The 17331-nt window shown below is 40.5% G+C and overlaps 1 protein-coding gene across 3 annotated transcripts; it reads right to left on the bottom strand.

The window, feature by feature from the left end:
• Positions 1-20: 20 nt before the first annotated feature.
• virma (vir like m6A methyltransferase associated) lies at positions 21-16787 on the bottom strand. 3 transcript variants are annotated; one of them, XM_084435461.1, is made up of 23 exons: positions 16685-16787; positions 13838-13950; positions 12636-12722; positions 12442-12490; positions 11965-12127; positions 11753-11881; positions 11160-11387; positions 9782-10976; positions 7311-7835; positions 6916-7070; positions 6660-6742; positions 6324-6417; positions 5429-5973; positions 4970-5205; positions 4366-4845; positions 3775-3907; positions 3572-3688; positions 3291-3451; positions 3018-3114; positions 2644-2810; positions 2212-2558; positions 1961-2104; positions 21-375 (listed from the first exon to the last, which is right to left on the bottom strand). In XM_084435461.1, the coding sequence occupies exons 1-23, from the start codon at positions 16745-16747 to the stop codon at positions 191-193; spliced, it is 5496 nt and encodes a 1831-aa protein (XP_084291587.1). In that variant the 5' UTR covers positions 16748-16787; the 3' UTR covers positions 21-190. The 3 variants fall into 3 exon arrangements, with proteins under 3 accessions (XP_084291587.1, XP_084291589.1, XP_084291588.1); XM_084435463.1 differs by having other exon boundaries at positions 3291-3448; XM_084435462.1 differs by having other exon boundaries at positions 11753-11878.
• Between the last annotated feature and the right edge of the window lie 544 nt (positions 16788-17331).

Below are 17331 nucleotides of genomic sequence, written 5' to 3'. Positions count from 1 at the left end.
TATAAAAATACACTCAAACATATCCTCACAAGAATTTAATCATATTTAACAGTTTTAAAAATGAGAGAAACACAAAACATGACAATGATATACACAATATCAGTCGGTGGTTGCAACAGATACAGCAGATCCACATCCTGATTGGTCCTTTAGAGCCTGACGGCTGAGTCTGCTTTGCTCAAGGCAGAGTTTAGCGAGTGAATGAGCGGACATGTCGGCCCCGTCCGCCTCCGCTCCCTCCACTGCTGAACTTCCCTTGACCACGTCCACCGCCACTAACTCCACCTCCTCCCACACCAACTCCACCACTCAACCAGGACAGGCCTGCCCCTCTCCCTCTGTTGGCTCTGTCCCGAGGAGCCAATCGGTAAGCACCTGAAGAGTTAGGAGAGAGGAGTCAGTAACTGTTTGATATAGCAGTAGGGTGAACTAAAGAGCCATTTAAAACATTTAATTCATTACTGAGGTCTTTTTTGCAACTTTAATGATTAGAAAGAAGTCACCACTGAGGGAAACATCCAGAAGGTGCCACTTAAATATCACCTAAGTTTAACCCTCTATGGTGTATCGTCAAAATGAGACAGAGAAAATTGCATTTAAAATACAATAACATTCAACCAAAAAAAAGTATATTTTAGTATTATCATGACATCCCCTTCAGCCAATAAATGTGCAACATGCTTGGCATTTTTGACAACAAGGAAATGGAGACATTAGCACATTAGGTCACATGCTGTCAAGGCTCCATTGTGAGTGGGAAAAACATATAAAAAAAATATATCATTGTACATCCAAATGTGTTTTCTAAAATTATAATTAAAGTTTCAAAAACTTACACTTAATATTGGATACATTTTTATAATGTATCACTTAAAGGGGTGGTATAATGCCATTTTCACAAGATGTAAAATAGGTCTTTGATGTCCCCAGAGTGTGTATGTGAAGTTTTAGCTCAAAATACCCCACAGATATTTATATATAGCATGTTAAAATTGTCACTTTTTGAGGGTGAGCAAAAACGCACCGTTTTGTGTCTGTTCCTTTAAATGCAAATGAGCTGCTGCTCCTGGCACAGGGGGCGGAGCTTCAACAGCTTGTGTCCTTTTACCTCACACACACATGCACTGAACATTTAAAAAACTTTTAGCCTTTTATGTTCAACCCGGAGTCAGACAATGATGGAGAGACTCAAGAAGAAGTGACAACATGTAGTTCGCAAAAGGACATTTCTGAATGGTTAGTTGATGAATTTATGTAGCTGATGTGTAGTTATCTTCTAGTCATTGATTAGCATATTCTGTCTTGATAATTTATAAATCGTGTTCCGGGGGCGGGGTTTATGTAAATTCTAGGGTTAGTGATGTCACTAACCCGGGAGGAATGTCATGTAGTCTCTACCAGCCGTTTGTTGTAGTCCTTTAAAAACTATTTCTTTAAAAGCAAATATCTCCCGTTGCTTTGAACTTTGAGCGTTGTGACTTTGCAGATGTTGTTTATGCTCAAACAGCAACATTACACACTAACTAAAGTTAGAAAAGTGAAATTATAATCAACCACCCCTTTAAGTTTAAAATAGGGTTTGACCAATGATTTTTAATAGCCAGTGGCTTATATAATTTATATAATTATTAATATATATATATATATATGTGTGTGTGTGTGTGTGTGTGTGTGTGTATAAATAAATAAATATATATATATATACACACACATATATATACACACATATTAGATATACATTTATAACTTTTATATTGTTAATTATTAATTTGTACTTTATTAAATAATAATTAAATGTAATTATAAATTAAGTACAAATATTTCAAAACAGAAAATGTGTGTTATCTATTCATTATCTACACAAGGCCTGTCGGTAGATTTTAGAAGTGATGTTTGATGGTTATTAAATGGCAATTTTATATTGTTTCTACATTATTTTAAAAAAAGGATGAACGCCTACCTGTAGGTGGCTGTCTGGAGGGCAACGGTCGGGTGAAGTTGCTTTGTCCTCCACGTGGTTCACTGTAAGTCCCTCTGTGAGTGACAGCTGTCACCGGAGTGTTCCAAGCGGAGCCACGGCCACCTTCGCGTCGTTGATAGTTTCCTAAAACACAAACAAATGATTTTAAATGATGTTTCACGGGTAATCAGCCACATATAAAAAGAGTACAGAGTGTATATATATGTGCTGAATTAAACATATGCGTGTACCAGCAAGCAGAACACTCTTTGGGGCTGGTGGAGTGAAGAAGCGGGTGTGACTCTGGAAGCCTCTCCCTCTGGTTCCTCCAGTAAACAAGCCTCTAGTCGGTGGCTTGGCTCCTCCTCCCTTTGGTGGTCGTTTGGGCAGGGACAGGCCAGTGGGCGGACCAACATCCTTGAACTCTGCGGCAAGGAAATCATCTACATGCATGGAAGGAGGCCGACTGGTGTTCTGCTTGCGCTGGCGGAAAATGTCATGTGGTCGACAGAGCTGGCCAAATGCACCACGACCCCGACCCCGAGGGGCTGCCATGATATGAGCTCGTTTTGCAGGCTCCACATAATCTGACTTCCCACTGCAAACAAAGAAAATTATTTGTAGCTTTATAGAGTTCATACATTCAAGGTAAAATAGTAATCTCAGAATAGAATGGTGTGTACCTGGATGTGATGAAGGTCTCATGTTTGTGCTTGCCCAGTCTGAAGCCTTTGGTTGGTTTGCTGTGTCCTGGGGAAGTGGGTTCACTGAGGAACGATCGTTCTAACTCTGCCTTCAGGTCTAAGTCTGGACAACACTGCTGGGCCAGAGCAACTAGGTCTACTTTCACCTGCGGCACATACATTTACAATGATCACATGAACCAATAAAAATGAAGAGTAATTTAAGATTCAGATTCATAAAAGTTGACTAAAATAATCTTGATTCTAAAACTTCCTCATTTGTTATACCTTAAAACCTGCTAGCATCTGTTTATGTAGCTCTATTTTAAAAACATAAATATATATTTTTGTTCCATCAAACACATGTTCCTCACCATGTCTACTTCTGTCTCCATCTCATCTGACTGGAATGGAGAGAACCACAGGGCCTTCAACTGCTCATCCAGGACATCTGAGAGAACATAAACTGTCCTGAAGGTAGAGAACAAGTGAGTGAGGAAAAAAAAGAAAAGATAATGTAACATTGGAGACACATTTTCAGGATGCAATGATATGTCTATAGAAATACTGCCTTGGAAACTAGCTGTAATAAAAATAAATTGTAATATTTTATTTTATGTAACAATTACTCTCTCTGCCCATATTACCTGTGATTGAACTGTGTCTGAAGGGGCTCGGGTGCAGGTAAAGTGGGTTCAGTTTCAGGCTCTACATTAGTTGGGGCCTCTCCAGAACTTTCTATAATCTGTCGCAGTCCGGCCACATTCTCCAGCAGAGTTTCCAAAGACTCATCCTCCTTACAGAGCTTCTGCACACATGGGAAAATGAGTAGGAGAACGGAGTGGGAGAAGATTAATATGAGCGTCTCCTTTCATGCAGTTTAGGTCACAGCTTAATTATGATGTATAACCTAAGCTGCCAAATGTACCATGATATGTTTCTCCAGTTCTGATAACGGATGCTCTCCTGAGTCCTCCTTCCACTGCAGAAGCTGCTTCATGTCACTCACACTAAGTGCCAAAGATCGACTGTCTATGTCTTCATCCTATAGAGCAAAAATAATATGTATAAGCATATACATAGATGCATACACACACAAATAAATGCGAACTGATTCTGTTGTCGGCCTACCATAGCTTCACTGTTCAGAATCTGTCTCAAAAAGTCGAAAAGGGCTGAAAGAAGCTCAGATAACTCTTTATTAAAGGACGTGGTTTCCCTGCGGATCAGAGAGGACACGGCCAAGCTGTGTTTCTTCAGAGAGCTGCAACACAAACACAAAATAATTAACCACAAATATATCACACACAAAAACATTTGTAATTTTCATATTACTGCAAAGAAGTCTAGGGATGCTATGATAATTACTTTAATGTTATGGCTAATAATCGATAAACAGACAATATTAAAATCCTATTATTTTGTCTAAATAAATAAATGAAAAAAATAATTTAAAATTAAATTCTAATAATTTTTTTTTATTATTCTAATAAAAAAAATGTAGGCATCCCAACATTACAATGTACAGTATGAAAAATGGATATTCATTGTAAGAATTGCTAAAGATTACATCTACCTGTGTATAAAAATTCTATTTTAAAAGTAAAAGTAGTGGAAAATGACCATGCACAATTAAATATCCAATATTTACCATTGAAAAAAAAAACCTATAATATTAAGTGATAGATAAAAAATAAATAGACATCAAATGCCCTGTGACACCTTTTGAGGTGATAGAGACCATAGTCGTGCTCTGTGAGAAACATCATGGTTCGCAGACATGTGAGCTGGAGCGCGTAGCTGCTGTGTGAATTTCCCAACACTTCCAACATCCCGTCACATATGCATGTCATCATGTCTCTGGTCGGCAGCGAGTTGGCCAGCTGCTCAGCCTCGGACACTGACGCTTCACCCGAGCCACTCACAACCAGTGACACGTCCTGGTCACAGAGTGACTGAAAAATGGAAGCTGTCAATTCAGCGTTCTGCTGTGCTGGCAGGCCGGCATCTGCAGGTAGGACAAGCATGGCCAGCAGGGAGGGAAGAAGCTCTGACAGTTTGTCCTCCACTTTCCCATCACTCCGCACCTCAATGCGTACAGACCCACTCAGGAGAGCCAACATGGCCGTCTTGCAAGCCCGTTGAGATGCCAGCGAGTCGAGGAGGGCTAGCAACCTTAACAAGCGTGAGCCAGCTGCCTCCCTAAACACACAACACACAATCCATTTGAGTATATACACACACACTAATCCATCCACAACCGATCTTATTCAAACAAACCCTCAAACTATGAACAAACTCCTTAATGTGATGAATGTGATCTTACTGCTGCATTTCCTCCTGCAGTTGCTCCAACAATGTCCTCATCACCAAAGTTGCAGTGGGTGCAGCAAGATCGCAGAGTTGTACACAAACACGGCGGAGCAAGGAGAGGAGAGGCGGACAACTGCTGACACAAACGCACCTCAGTACTTCCTGTAATACTCGAGCCTGGGCGTGTAAATGCACACTCCACAGCTTTCGTGTGTTCATTGCCACCCCAATGTCTTGCACTGACAGTGCCTGAGAGAGGAAGAGGGAGATGGCAAGAGATGAAAATAACTTCTATAGATACTTTAATTAATAAACAAAATAGTTACAGAAGCATACATTTCCTGCTTTTTTTTTCCCTTTCTTTTTTAAGGCACTAGGCAGCTAACTAGGGTTTGGAACAGAGCTCCTGTAAGTGGGACAATCAGCAGCAAGCAGTGACAGGTGTTTGAAGCCGTATATGTGTGTTCAGTACCTGTGTGGTCTGCATGGGCAGAGGCAGAGGAAGCAGTTCTGACAGCAGACTGAGGCTGCTGTAGATGTTCTCTGGAGCAGCCAGTATAGAGTTCAACACTTCCTTCAACATCAGAGACCAGCTGTTTCCAGCCACAGTCTCCTCTGAACCCGTCTCCTGTTCACTAACCGCATGTGTGAAAGTTAACATTATCTCTGTCACGTCTCCCTGGATACACAGCTCCTCCGCATCTAGGCGACCTGTTGTCGGGGTGGAGCAGAGGATCTTGTGAAGGGCGACACAGACGGAGGGCACACGCACGTCACGGAACTCACAGGTTCCCCCGCAGAGCAGCTCTGTCAGCATGGCTCGGATGAGTCTCAGCGAGCAGGAGGCCACTGACAGCATCATGAGTCGCTGTGCTATTGGACCCATTGGCCCATGTAGTCGCCATGGCAGCAGCAGCAGTGATGTAAGCTTCTGGAGGACTTTAATAAAAGTGTCCATGCCCTCTGCACTGAAGAGGGCTATGATTGCCTGGTTCCACTTCAAGTCTTTTTGCTGACCTGCACACACACAATGAGTCATGTCAGGACACATAAGTTAATATTTTTATTGGTATTTACTGGTGTTGTCACAATATAATTTCAGTAGTCAAACAATACCAGTACCATCTAAACAATTCACTATAACAATTTAGATAATGCAGCAAAACAAGTACGCCATTAAATACATCCCTTAAAATTTAAAGTGGAAGGTCTATTCAGTGCACTTGTAAGCAATGTTATGTGCATTTATACTGCAAAGCCTAACGCACAAATCTGATGTTTTTTACACATTTAATTTGTTTATGTCATGTCTCCTCTGTGTAGTATCTAGCTAAGACAAGCAAAGTTAAGATTAAGGCATACAGTACCTGGCACAGTAGCTGGAGGGCAAGCAATGTGGCACAACACTCTGAGAGCACTTACAAGACCCACTCCATCTGCTGTCATCAAGTTCTCCAGATTCTGGCAACGGAAACAGCAAAACTTAGTTTCTACACCATATTTAATAATACATGATATCTTTATTATGGTATGACCCATTCATATAAAAATAGCATTTGTGTATATGAGTAAAGGAGTTACAGTGTTTAATAATGCCTTGATCAATGCTTAACATAAGATGGGTATACATACTCTACCTCATTCTCTATCATCTTAAAACCCCTAAAATGCCATAAAAGTTTTTATGTGGTTGATAAGCTCACCTGCTTTATGTACTCAATAAGTGTAGGGATGCCACTGATATCAAAATGTAATTTTTCAAGTGGCTCCAACCACTTAGACAGCTCTGAAAAACATATTTAATCATAGAGGTCAGATGTGAAAGCACTTACATTTGCTAAATTTATAAAATGGCTTTTAAGGCCTTAAAAAAACAAAAATAATTCTTCTTAATAAAGCAAATGGTGGTTTGGCTGACATTGAAGTATTTGGTAGGCTGCAAAAGAGAAACAGGCTAACCTTGAAGCTTGGCATTGTTTTCATCAGCTTTGCAAACATTAAGAAGTGGAGCGGCATACTGCTCCATCATACGGAGATCACTTGACGTCTGAATCACCAGCAGTACAAGCATACAGGCATAGTTATATGTTACAGACTTCCTTGCTTTACCTTCCCTGAGAGAGTGAGAGACAGCCAGCAGGTTAGAGAGAACAAGACGTTTAGGAAGAAATATTAATTTCAAATAAAAATGACTATGGAGTGCCTCAGGGCTCTGTATATGGCCCATTTGAGTGTTAACCTCTGTATATGGTGTCAAAAAACATTTATCAAATTCTTATTTGTCAAAATATAGATTGCCAAAATATATGCATGATAAATCAGACATTATTTCAACCATTGTCATATATTCTCACCCTTGGCCCTCTTTTGCATGGAACTCTACCAGGTTGACCAGACAGCTGAGGTTATTATCCAAGCTAAAAGCGTGTGCAACAGCGTTTCGGCCTGTGCTGCTAAAGCCAATGAGATACAGGCTGTGAAGTGTTGCCAAAACATCTGGATTATCGCCATCTTCAAGCTCTGCCCCGTTTAGCTCAGCAACACCCTGTAATGCATGTAGAGTTTGCATAAGCCAGACCCAAAAACCATCATCAATCGACCCCTCTCCACCTGCAGGAGCATCTTCACCCTCAACCTCTGAAAGGGGCGTTAGCGGAGTCAAGTGAGAGGGTGGGGTCAGGTGAGTAAGGGGTGTGAGGAGACGAAGCAGCAAATTGGTGGTTTCGTGCTGGCTAAGGAGGAACAGGAGACCCTGTTGGGACTGGGACAGGAAACGCATCAGCTCTCTGACAGCCTGCAGGACGCCGATGTGGGCACATGTAGCCGAATACGACAGAACAACTGCCAGGGATTCCAGAAGGTGACATGCATGCATATATCTGTAAAAAAAACAAAAACATAATTAAAGAGATGCTATATATTTGAACTTAAATGTACGCCATGTAACTTTTGGCACTCTAGCGGTAAATAAATAAAACTGCAGCATCTTGCGGAACACCACTTTAGCCGGAGTTACTCTCTGTTTATGTATATGACGAGTTACGCCTGTACTGGAAGGGCTGTCGTGGCTGAATCGTTCTGAGCGGCTCAATATCACGATTTAATAAAAAAAAAAAATATATATATATATATATATATATAAAAGTGTAACAACGCGATCAGCAGGCACAAAGACAAAGGAGATTCAAAAATAAAACAGGCTTTATTAATAATCCAAATGCTCTGAATGAACACGCAGGAGAATAACGCAAACCACAATGCATAACAGACAACTGACCAAGAACAACAAACACGGCTTTATAAACAGTGGTAGAACAAAGGAAAGTAAACTAGACACATGTGAAACTAATACACAACTATAAAAACAAACAAGGACAAACCAATGAAACCGACACTAAACAGAGAAGGTAAATAGGAACTAAAGGAAGCAGAACAGAATGTCAAAATAAGGGGCCCTATAACAGAACATAAACCTGACAATAAGCTTTTAAAGCTATTGTTAAATATATAACAGTTAGTTCTGATTCTCGAATCTGACTGGACCAGAGGCTTTCTAAAACTACTGATATTCCACCAGTATCAGCACTTGGCTCTGCGCGTTATAGAGAGGCTGTTAGTCAGTGCATTTGCGTTGTTACGGCACTAGGTGGCGCCAAGGGACTGTCTTTGAGTGAGTTATTAAACTGTTCATTTAACAAATACTTTCAAAAACCTTGATTTTTTCATTAATGAAACAAGGTTTTGGAATTATTTCAACTTTGAGCACTACTTTACAAGGCTCAACCGACCAGCAATGTATAGCCGGGGTAACACTGAAGCTAATGCTTCACTTCATAGAGACCAATGGCATTGATTCAATGCATTGACCAACGCTGACGTTTTTTTAAATGATGCTACGACAAAGATATTGCATTCCTCTTCGAACATGGCAAACTTGACTTGACCTGAAGAAGGACAGACACAGGTAACATGCTCAGTCGATATCAGTGTCAGTTTAGACTTGTTTAGTGCTAATCGGTCCCACTTTATATTATGTGGCGTTAACTACTATGTACTAACATTGAAATGAATAATTTGATACAATGGAATTGTGTACATACATATTTTTACATTGTACTTATATTTTAAAAATACCTGCATGTAATTGCAGATGTAATTAATGTAATTACATTTGTAATTACACTGTTGACCCTTCCCTTACACCTTAACCCAACCTTAAACCTACCCACACCACCACACCTGTCCCTAACCTTACCTGTATCACACCTCAATAGCAGCAAAAGTGTTTTACAATAAAACATGAACACAATAAGTACATTGTACTTACATTTAAGTACATAATACTTAAAGCCACTTAAAATAAAGTGGGACCAAATTACATTATTCACTCACTCTTATCATTAAAGGGATAGTTCGGCCAAAAATAAAAATTCTGTCATCATTTACTCACCCTCAAGTTGAATTTTTATTTTTGGGTGAACGATCCCTTTAACTTATTCAATATACATGATTAAAGTGTAAAACATGGGCAAAGCCTTATGTAAAAAACAATATCTCGTATCTCGGTATTACAATATTGCAATTATTGCGACAGCCCTAGGCACTGGGCTACTCCGCAGTGGTTGTCGTCCCCCCTGATCTAAACAGTCAGAATATAAACACTTATAGGCATACCGTAGTGATTCAGGATAAGACAAAAACACAGTTTGGAAGATGGATTCATGATGTACTCGTTCATTATATACATTTTGAACATAGTTACTACATAATATTAATTATCACAAAAAAACAAGATGTATCAGTTTTGTAGCCACATGATACTGACCTATAAAGTGTTGGATAGGGATCATCCCGCTCTGGTGGCCCAGTAATCCGGGCATTGGTGGGAAAAGCTTTCCCAGGAGGCTGTACCATACAGTGCGGTGCTGTCTCCAGCAGGTGGAGCAGTTCCTCCAGGAGACCTTGCAGCCTCTCCAGGTCACCTTCTGACAAAGAGGCAGATTCCAGCAAGGTGTCGATGTCCATTGGGCTTTCCCGCTCTACCTCTTGAGTTTCCCCCTCTCTCTCCTCTCCTTCCCTCTCAGTGCTTGCTCGGTCTCTTTCTCCTGCTTCTCTCTCACTCTCCTCTCGCTCACCCACCTCCCCCGTGGCATGCCGTTCAGCCCAAATGCTGGCTGTCCTCTGCAGGTCAGTCAAAACCTCATAAAAATGTCCCTTATGTAAAATAGCTGCACCTGCCGTTGCGACACGTACGGTCTGGTCCAACAAAAACAGATCCAGCAGACGCTGGTACCCACTTGTTCCATCATTGTCATGGTGGTGGTCTCTGAGCAGGGCCTCAATGGCCTTTGGCTCACTGATGATACTGTCGAGAGAGCGCAGCACGTAGAGTTTCAGAGTGGATGAAACGTGCTCTGCAAAAAGCAACCCCAGGAGGCTGCCAACAATCCCTTTCTCCAGCAGATCCTGCACAACCAGGGCACCACAGTCGGCCAGGGCAGAGGCCAGTTTGGTTCCTGCTTTGAGCTGGCGCAGGTTCAGAGCTATGGGTTGTGCCAGGGCAGAGTCCAAATTAAGAGCTTCACAGCTCCAGTCGACCAACCTCTTCAACTTTTCGCTCAGCACATTAGGGTCCTTTAGAGAGAGGAAGCTCAATCCTTTTACTAGAAAGGCAGGGATTTCCTCTAATGCAGTTACCCAGCCTGCCCCTCGCTCTGCCCCCTGCCCCTCACCCCAGGCCTCTAACAGCTCTGAGAGTTTAGCTGCAGACTCAGCCCACGAGGAGCTTGAGTCCTGGACATCAACCGTTTTGAGGCGTTTTAGCTCCGCCTCATATCGCGTGATATGCGGAGGGTTGAAGTGCTGGAGGGGTCGGAGGTCACGCTCGTACGGATCGTACTGAACAGTCGGGAGTGAGGCGAGGTCCTCAGGTGTGTAGTCTAGGTCAAAGGCAGGCAGCTTGAAAGCCCCACTCTCCAAATCCTCCTCATCACTGGATATCTGCTCATATCCATCATCACCTGAAGACAAAAAAACAAAACATGTCACACACCAGTTACCTTTCCAAAGCACAAACGGAAAACCTGTTACACTGTCACTGGCTGAGCAAATCTAGCAAATAACAATTTCAATTAGAGAGCATTATTTGTCCACACATGTGAAACATCTGGGTCACTTTTCCCCTGAACACCTGGTTTACTCACCTTCTGCATCTTCATCTGTCACCTCATCACCCACTTCATCTTCCTCATCTTCATCCCCCTCGCTTCCCTCAGACTGCACATCTTCATCCACCTCATCATCAGGCGGTCCCTCTTCGTCCTCCTGCTCTGCGTCCGAGTAGGTCTCCTCAGCAGGAAGAGACCCTCGCTCAGGTGAGACAGGCTCCAGGTAATCATCACCCTGTTCTGTGTTCTCCACCTTCACTGGACCTAAAGCACAGACAACACAGCGAAGTTCAGTGCTCAGCACTACTTTTTTTCAGTTTAAGGGTCAGAATATAAAAAAAATGCAATAAAAAAAAAAAGCTAAATAATATATAGTTAAGTTCACACTGAATTTGTTTTTCCATTTAAACCAGGTTTAAATATTGAGCAAAGAAATACTGATACAAAATGAAGAAATAATAAGATTATATGACAAATAAAAACCTTTTAATTCCAGTTTTCACTCAAATTGTTATGGCTATAACATATTATTTGACATGCATTAACAAAAATGTATGAAATTAGGAAAACTCAAAACAGAAGCACTCTGACTACCACTGTATATATACATCTCTTCCACATGGACATACATTGACCAGGTGCAGGTAGCGCCTCCTCATCATCGTCGTCTGGAGGTGGTGGTCCCGGTGGGGTCCGTGGCCCTCTGGGTTGTGGTCTGGGTGGGCTGCCGTTAAACTGCTCTTCATTCTCCCACTCTGCTAGAAATTCACAAACACTCACGTTTAATTTTTCACATGAAGCAATGACATTACATATTTGTGTATAAAATGTTTGTGCTGACCAAGTTTAATGTTCCTCTTGGATCCCAGCTGCTGCTGAGGCGGAGGGGGTGGAGGAGGTGGTGGAGAGTCCCGCTCGTGGCTGTGAGGACGCTCTGCCGTACCATAAACTGCCACCGTCAGGCATGTGTACCATCCACGCAGGACCAACCCATCTGTGTTTATCTTTAATAACACAAAGAAAGAAAAAATGTTGGGCACGGTGTGAGAATCTAGAGGGTGGAGCAAAAAGACTCGCTCAGTCTAAAACACAAATGAAGGCTGATTTGCATACAAGCCATGTGAGAGCAGGAGCTGAGAGCTTTAGTCATTACAGAGGCATGTGCAAATATATTGTGGATTCGGGAAAATGCTTTTGAAGTATTTATTGAGCAGAGGAAAGCTGCTGTCAGCAGTTTTGGAGAAACCACAAACATATTGGTCCATGCATGTTTTTACATGGAAATACGATGCTGCGCTGTAATGAGAGGGTCTCTTACCTTTCCATTAGGCCTGAAGATGATTGATTTGTTCTCATCATACTCGAGGCTAGTGTGAAACAAACACCGACATTAATGATTTGAACAATCAAAGAGTACATGCATCTATTCAGCTATAGATTTGTGAGATGGAATACTGTATTTCTCACTGAGCTTGTCCTACACAGGTGTGTATGTCTGAGTTTATTTAGTACCTGCCCAGCCTGTCAAACACTGGAGCGTTGGGTTTGGACACATTGTTGAAGAACAGGTCCAACTGGAATGCGTGAGGGGCTGTTTCCCTGAAAATACACAGGAAGGGGGCATTGTAACCGTCAAAAACCAAACCTGAAACCCCTATTTGCCATCAGCAGCCACCTTCTGTCTAATCAAACTTGCTGTAAATCAGTTAGCCAGCAGGAATCATTTTAGAAATCCCTCTTTTTCAGTACAGATTTATTGTTACATATTTAACATGATCATTTAAAAGGAATAGAATAAGAAATAATTTTTTGTTTGTCCTATCAAAACAAACTTTTCTTTTCTCCCATTGTTCTCTTAACAGGTTGAGATCTGGGATGAGATCATGGGAAAAGCTGAGAGTGGTCGGAGAATAGGGGGTGTGGTGGATTTGTTTTTAAAGAAAGAACAATAGCGACCACAGAAACCTTTTCCAATTTCCTCCACTGTCCTCCAGCCATTCCACTTGTGAGGATACCACAGTATAACTCATGTACTATTGTGCACTACAGAAGCACTGGGACAGTTTGCACACACTGTAAACATGGCAGAAGCGCTGTTAACTGTCATAATATATGTAGTGAAAATTAGGGATGTTAAAAATGGCATATTTACAATATTGTCTAATCGGTGGATTGTCTGAATGTGATTTTTTTTTTCAGCAAGGATGCATTAAATTGACATTAAAAACAATTATAATGTTGCAAAAAGATTTAAAATACAAAAGATGACTTAAAGTTAGTAATTATATTTACATTTTATTGATGTCATTCATTGGTTCTTTAAAGGGAATAAGACATCACATAACTTCTCTGAGATTTATAGCTTTTAGAATGTCAGCATGGAAAAAAATGCTATTTCTTGAAATTCATCATATTGTGACGTTCAGCAAAACCGTTAGAAAATATGAATAGAAAATTAGAAAATATGAATAGCTAAAAATAAAAAGTTGCCCTTATTAACCAACTAATTGGTGGTTGGACGACCAGTCAACCATCCTAAACCTTCCTTAATGTTAGAACACTTTCATGCAGTGTGGATGGCACATATGATAAAAATAAGCAGTGATTATGTAGAGAGATTCAATAGTAGTAGCTTGATTCTTTACAGACATGATTGTTTGCTGTCGTTTTAGATAAGAAACTCTTTGAGTGTGTGTGAGTTTTTGTTTTCTCACCCAAATGCTCTGCTGTCAGGCAGGTTGCTGTGTGCTTTGATGCCAGGGGGAATGACTCTTACTTCTGTGATCAGGACACCGTAAGGAAACCGCACAACATCCACATTTGTCAACTTGTAAGAGAACAGACACAGAAAAATGTTAAGAAGCTTATCAAGACAAGGATAAATGTAATCACAGATAGACTGATGCAAAGGCTAGATCTCTCATAAACACACCCAGACTGAGCAGCCGAGCAGAAAAACAATCAGGCTTATTCAACCGTTAAAGTCTTGGAATTAAGATTCCTACGGTTCAAGGTATTCAGAAATGCAAAAGCATTCTCTGAAATCAAGTTCTTTTTGAAAATGGCAGAACCTCAACAAACTGTCATGGGACAACAGGCCTGTCCAACCTGTTTCTAAAGAGCTGTTGGAATACACCGGTTGGGTGGCAGATCACTGCAACAATACTAAAGCACTAACTAACCACAAGCATACATATACACACCCAAACAAGACCAAATTCCAGGACAAGAGACCTGTTTCCAGCCTTTACTAACAGGATACCACGTAAAACACTGGAGCGAGGAGAAATGTAAGAAGCATGTAAAGAAACGATTAAAATCCATCCATGCCATGTAACCAGTTAAGAGGAACTATAATTGATCTTTATAGTTACCCAATTATATTATGCTGAAAGCATATGAGGTCTGTTCTCATTAGGTGAGGACATTATTTTAGAGAGGTGAATGTAACGAATGCATGTTTTGTCAACATTAAGTCATGTTTTCACTCTGGGGGTAAATTTGTGGATATGATGATTGAAAAAACAGAAGCGACTGATCATGAAAAACACAACAGAAATGGTAAATGGACTGCATTTATATAGCGCTTTCAAAGACCCAATGGCCACCAAAGCGCTTTACAATATTGCCTCACATTCACCCATTCACTCACTCATTCATACACCGACGGCGGTGTCAGCCATGCAAGGCGATCCAGCTCGTCGGGAGCAGCTGGGGTTAGGTGTCTTGCTCAAGGACACCTCGACACTTGGTCAGGTGGAACCGGGGATTGAACCACCAACCTTCCGGTTTGTAGACAATCTACATGAACCACTGAGCCACTGCCGCCCAGGCTATATAAATAACCAGGCTGACTAAGAAAAGACTCTACATTGAATGAGAGTCCTTTAAGGGATACTGCACCTCAAACTCCTCCTCATGCTGTGCCAGTTGTGTACGTCTTATTTTCTTCATATAAAATAATCCATCTCTGTGGGTCAATATAACGGAAATGTACGGGACCTCCAAAGTTGACACTTTGAAAACCATGCGAAATGAGCCCAATGGTAATCCATAGGACCTCAGTTAATGAAACAATACATTCTGAAGCAAAACGATAGGTGTGTCTAGGATAAATACTAATATTGAAAACTTTAACTATAAACCATTGCTTCCTGACAACTGTCATATGAGCTCAAGCTTGACATAAACATCAGAATGTTATGATGCGTGGGAAGTGAAATCCTCTGTGCTTCCGCATCACTTTTTTGCGCTTACATTGCGCTTCCCAATGTGCTGATAATTAATTCAACGTAAACTTGCATTATATGAACTTTTTTTTTTAATCTTTGCTTGTGTTCCACAGAAGAAAGTAATGTACATAAGGGACAGCATGAGGGTGAGTAAATTATGAGAGGATTGTATAACAGTAGGCTACATTATATACAGTATATATACAGAATCACAAGATCCACAGAACAAAACATTCAAGCAACCAATCAAATCTCAAAGTCGCATGAAACGGAAGTTGCAAAAGGTCTTTTCTTTCCTATTGTGATGTATGTCCGGGTGAAACGGCTTCTCGAACAAGAAAAAATTAGGGCAGGACTTGATTTTGTCCATCTGGAATTGATTGGATGGTTGTGGTTCGCTATTGCAGTGATGTCATGTGAGTGACAGGTTGTCCTGCCCTCATGCCAGTAAACACGTCATCAGAGAAGAGATGTCGTTGCAAGTGGGAGGGGACGTCATTTTGATGAAAGATTATGAGGGCACAAGCATTAAAAATAATAATGATGTGCAAAGATAAATCATTGATAATAAATACTGCAATATTACATAAAAAAAGAAAAGAAAAAAGAATTACCCATTTTGATTACATGGTGTCTTGACTTTACAAAAAAGGCGGGGACTAAATAAATCAAAACTGAAATATTAATCTCCAGCTAAATGATACATTAAACACAGAGGGTCCAAATCCCTCACACATTTTCACCCCCGGCTAGCTGCTACCTCAGTAAACGAAGTTAACGTTACCTCAGTAAAGTTCTACACATTACAGACAATCTCCTTGTTTACATGCACATGCGGTGCTGTCACATAAACATGTCCGTGAGCACCAGAGGGGTTACTGCACAAACGACGGCTTCTACGAACAATATATGTTATTGTCAAATAAATCTAATCGTTGATTTATCACAGTATATGCTATTTGTTAATAGAAACTACACATATGCTGCCAACAACAACAACAATATAGCCACAAGTTTGTTTGCTGCGTGAAACAACTTACACCTAATACACCTAATCAGGTTTGCTCTGCCATACAACATCTATAGTCTGATAACGTAATTGTTTTAAATTAAGAATAACATGTGTTACTATGAAAATGTGAGTTCTATCTTGAATATGTATGAATTAAGTTACTATGCTAATTAGCAAGCTAACTGTTTACAGCGCACAACGCGTTACAATGGAAACTTTAAGAACGCGCAAAATAAATGAATGTCTGTTAGACTTTACAGTCTCTGCAACATGCCGTTAAAAGACACGGGTAAAAATGGAAAACTCCGCAAGTTTACCTCTGCACTTTGATGCTTAAACGTGTCTAGAAAGAGCAGCTCCATTGCAGAATCCCCCGCCATCTTTCTTGGTCACATTAGGACTTCCGGTAAAGAAAATACTTCCGGAGTTGAAGGCATACATCACTGTCGGTTGTGTTGTGTTGTTGCTATCACTAGATTTTAGTGAATGCGCTAAAACATTTCAGTAAAGTCATATATATGAACAAAAATATGGAATAATATAGTGGAATAATTGAGTGATTGAGTGATTCTCGCAAATAAATAAAAAGAAGTCCTGTTGCTGTTGGAAATAGGCAGATAATAAATTGGGGTCTTTTTAACTCATAAGGAATGAGGACCTTTTTTATGGAAGCATCAGGCAAGTTAAACAAGAAGATAATCCTTTGGTGAATTATATAAAGTCATATGAGTCACTTTCCATCTAAGATTTTGTACATGCTTCATTTTTTCACCTTTGCAACCCCCTTAAATGTATGAAGATTATGCTTTTGTTTATTTTACTATGCTTGAATTTTGAATGGTTTATTTTATAGGCATAAACCTGTTTAAGCCGACACAAAATTTAGATAGGCCTATGACTAGAGATTTAATTAGGCTACATGTCATTTGTGTATATTTTCATATGCATATTATTGTTCCCTAAT

The sequence above is a fragment of the Rutilus rutilus genome (assembly GCF_951802725.1).
Source record: "Rutilus rutilus genome assembly, chromosome: 17".
Lineage (NCBI taxonomy): Eukaryota > Metazoa > Chordata > Actinopteri > Cypriniformes > Leuciscidae > Rutilus > Rutilus rutilus.
This window is presented reverse-complemented; position numbering and strand designations above follow the sequence as displayed.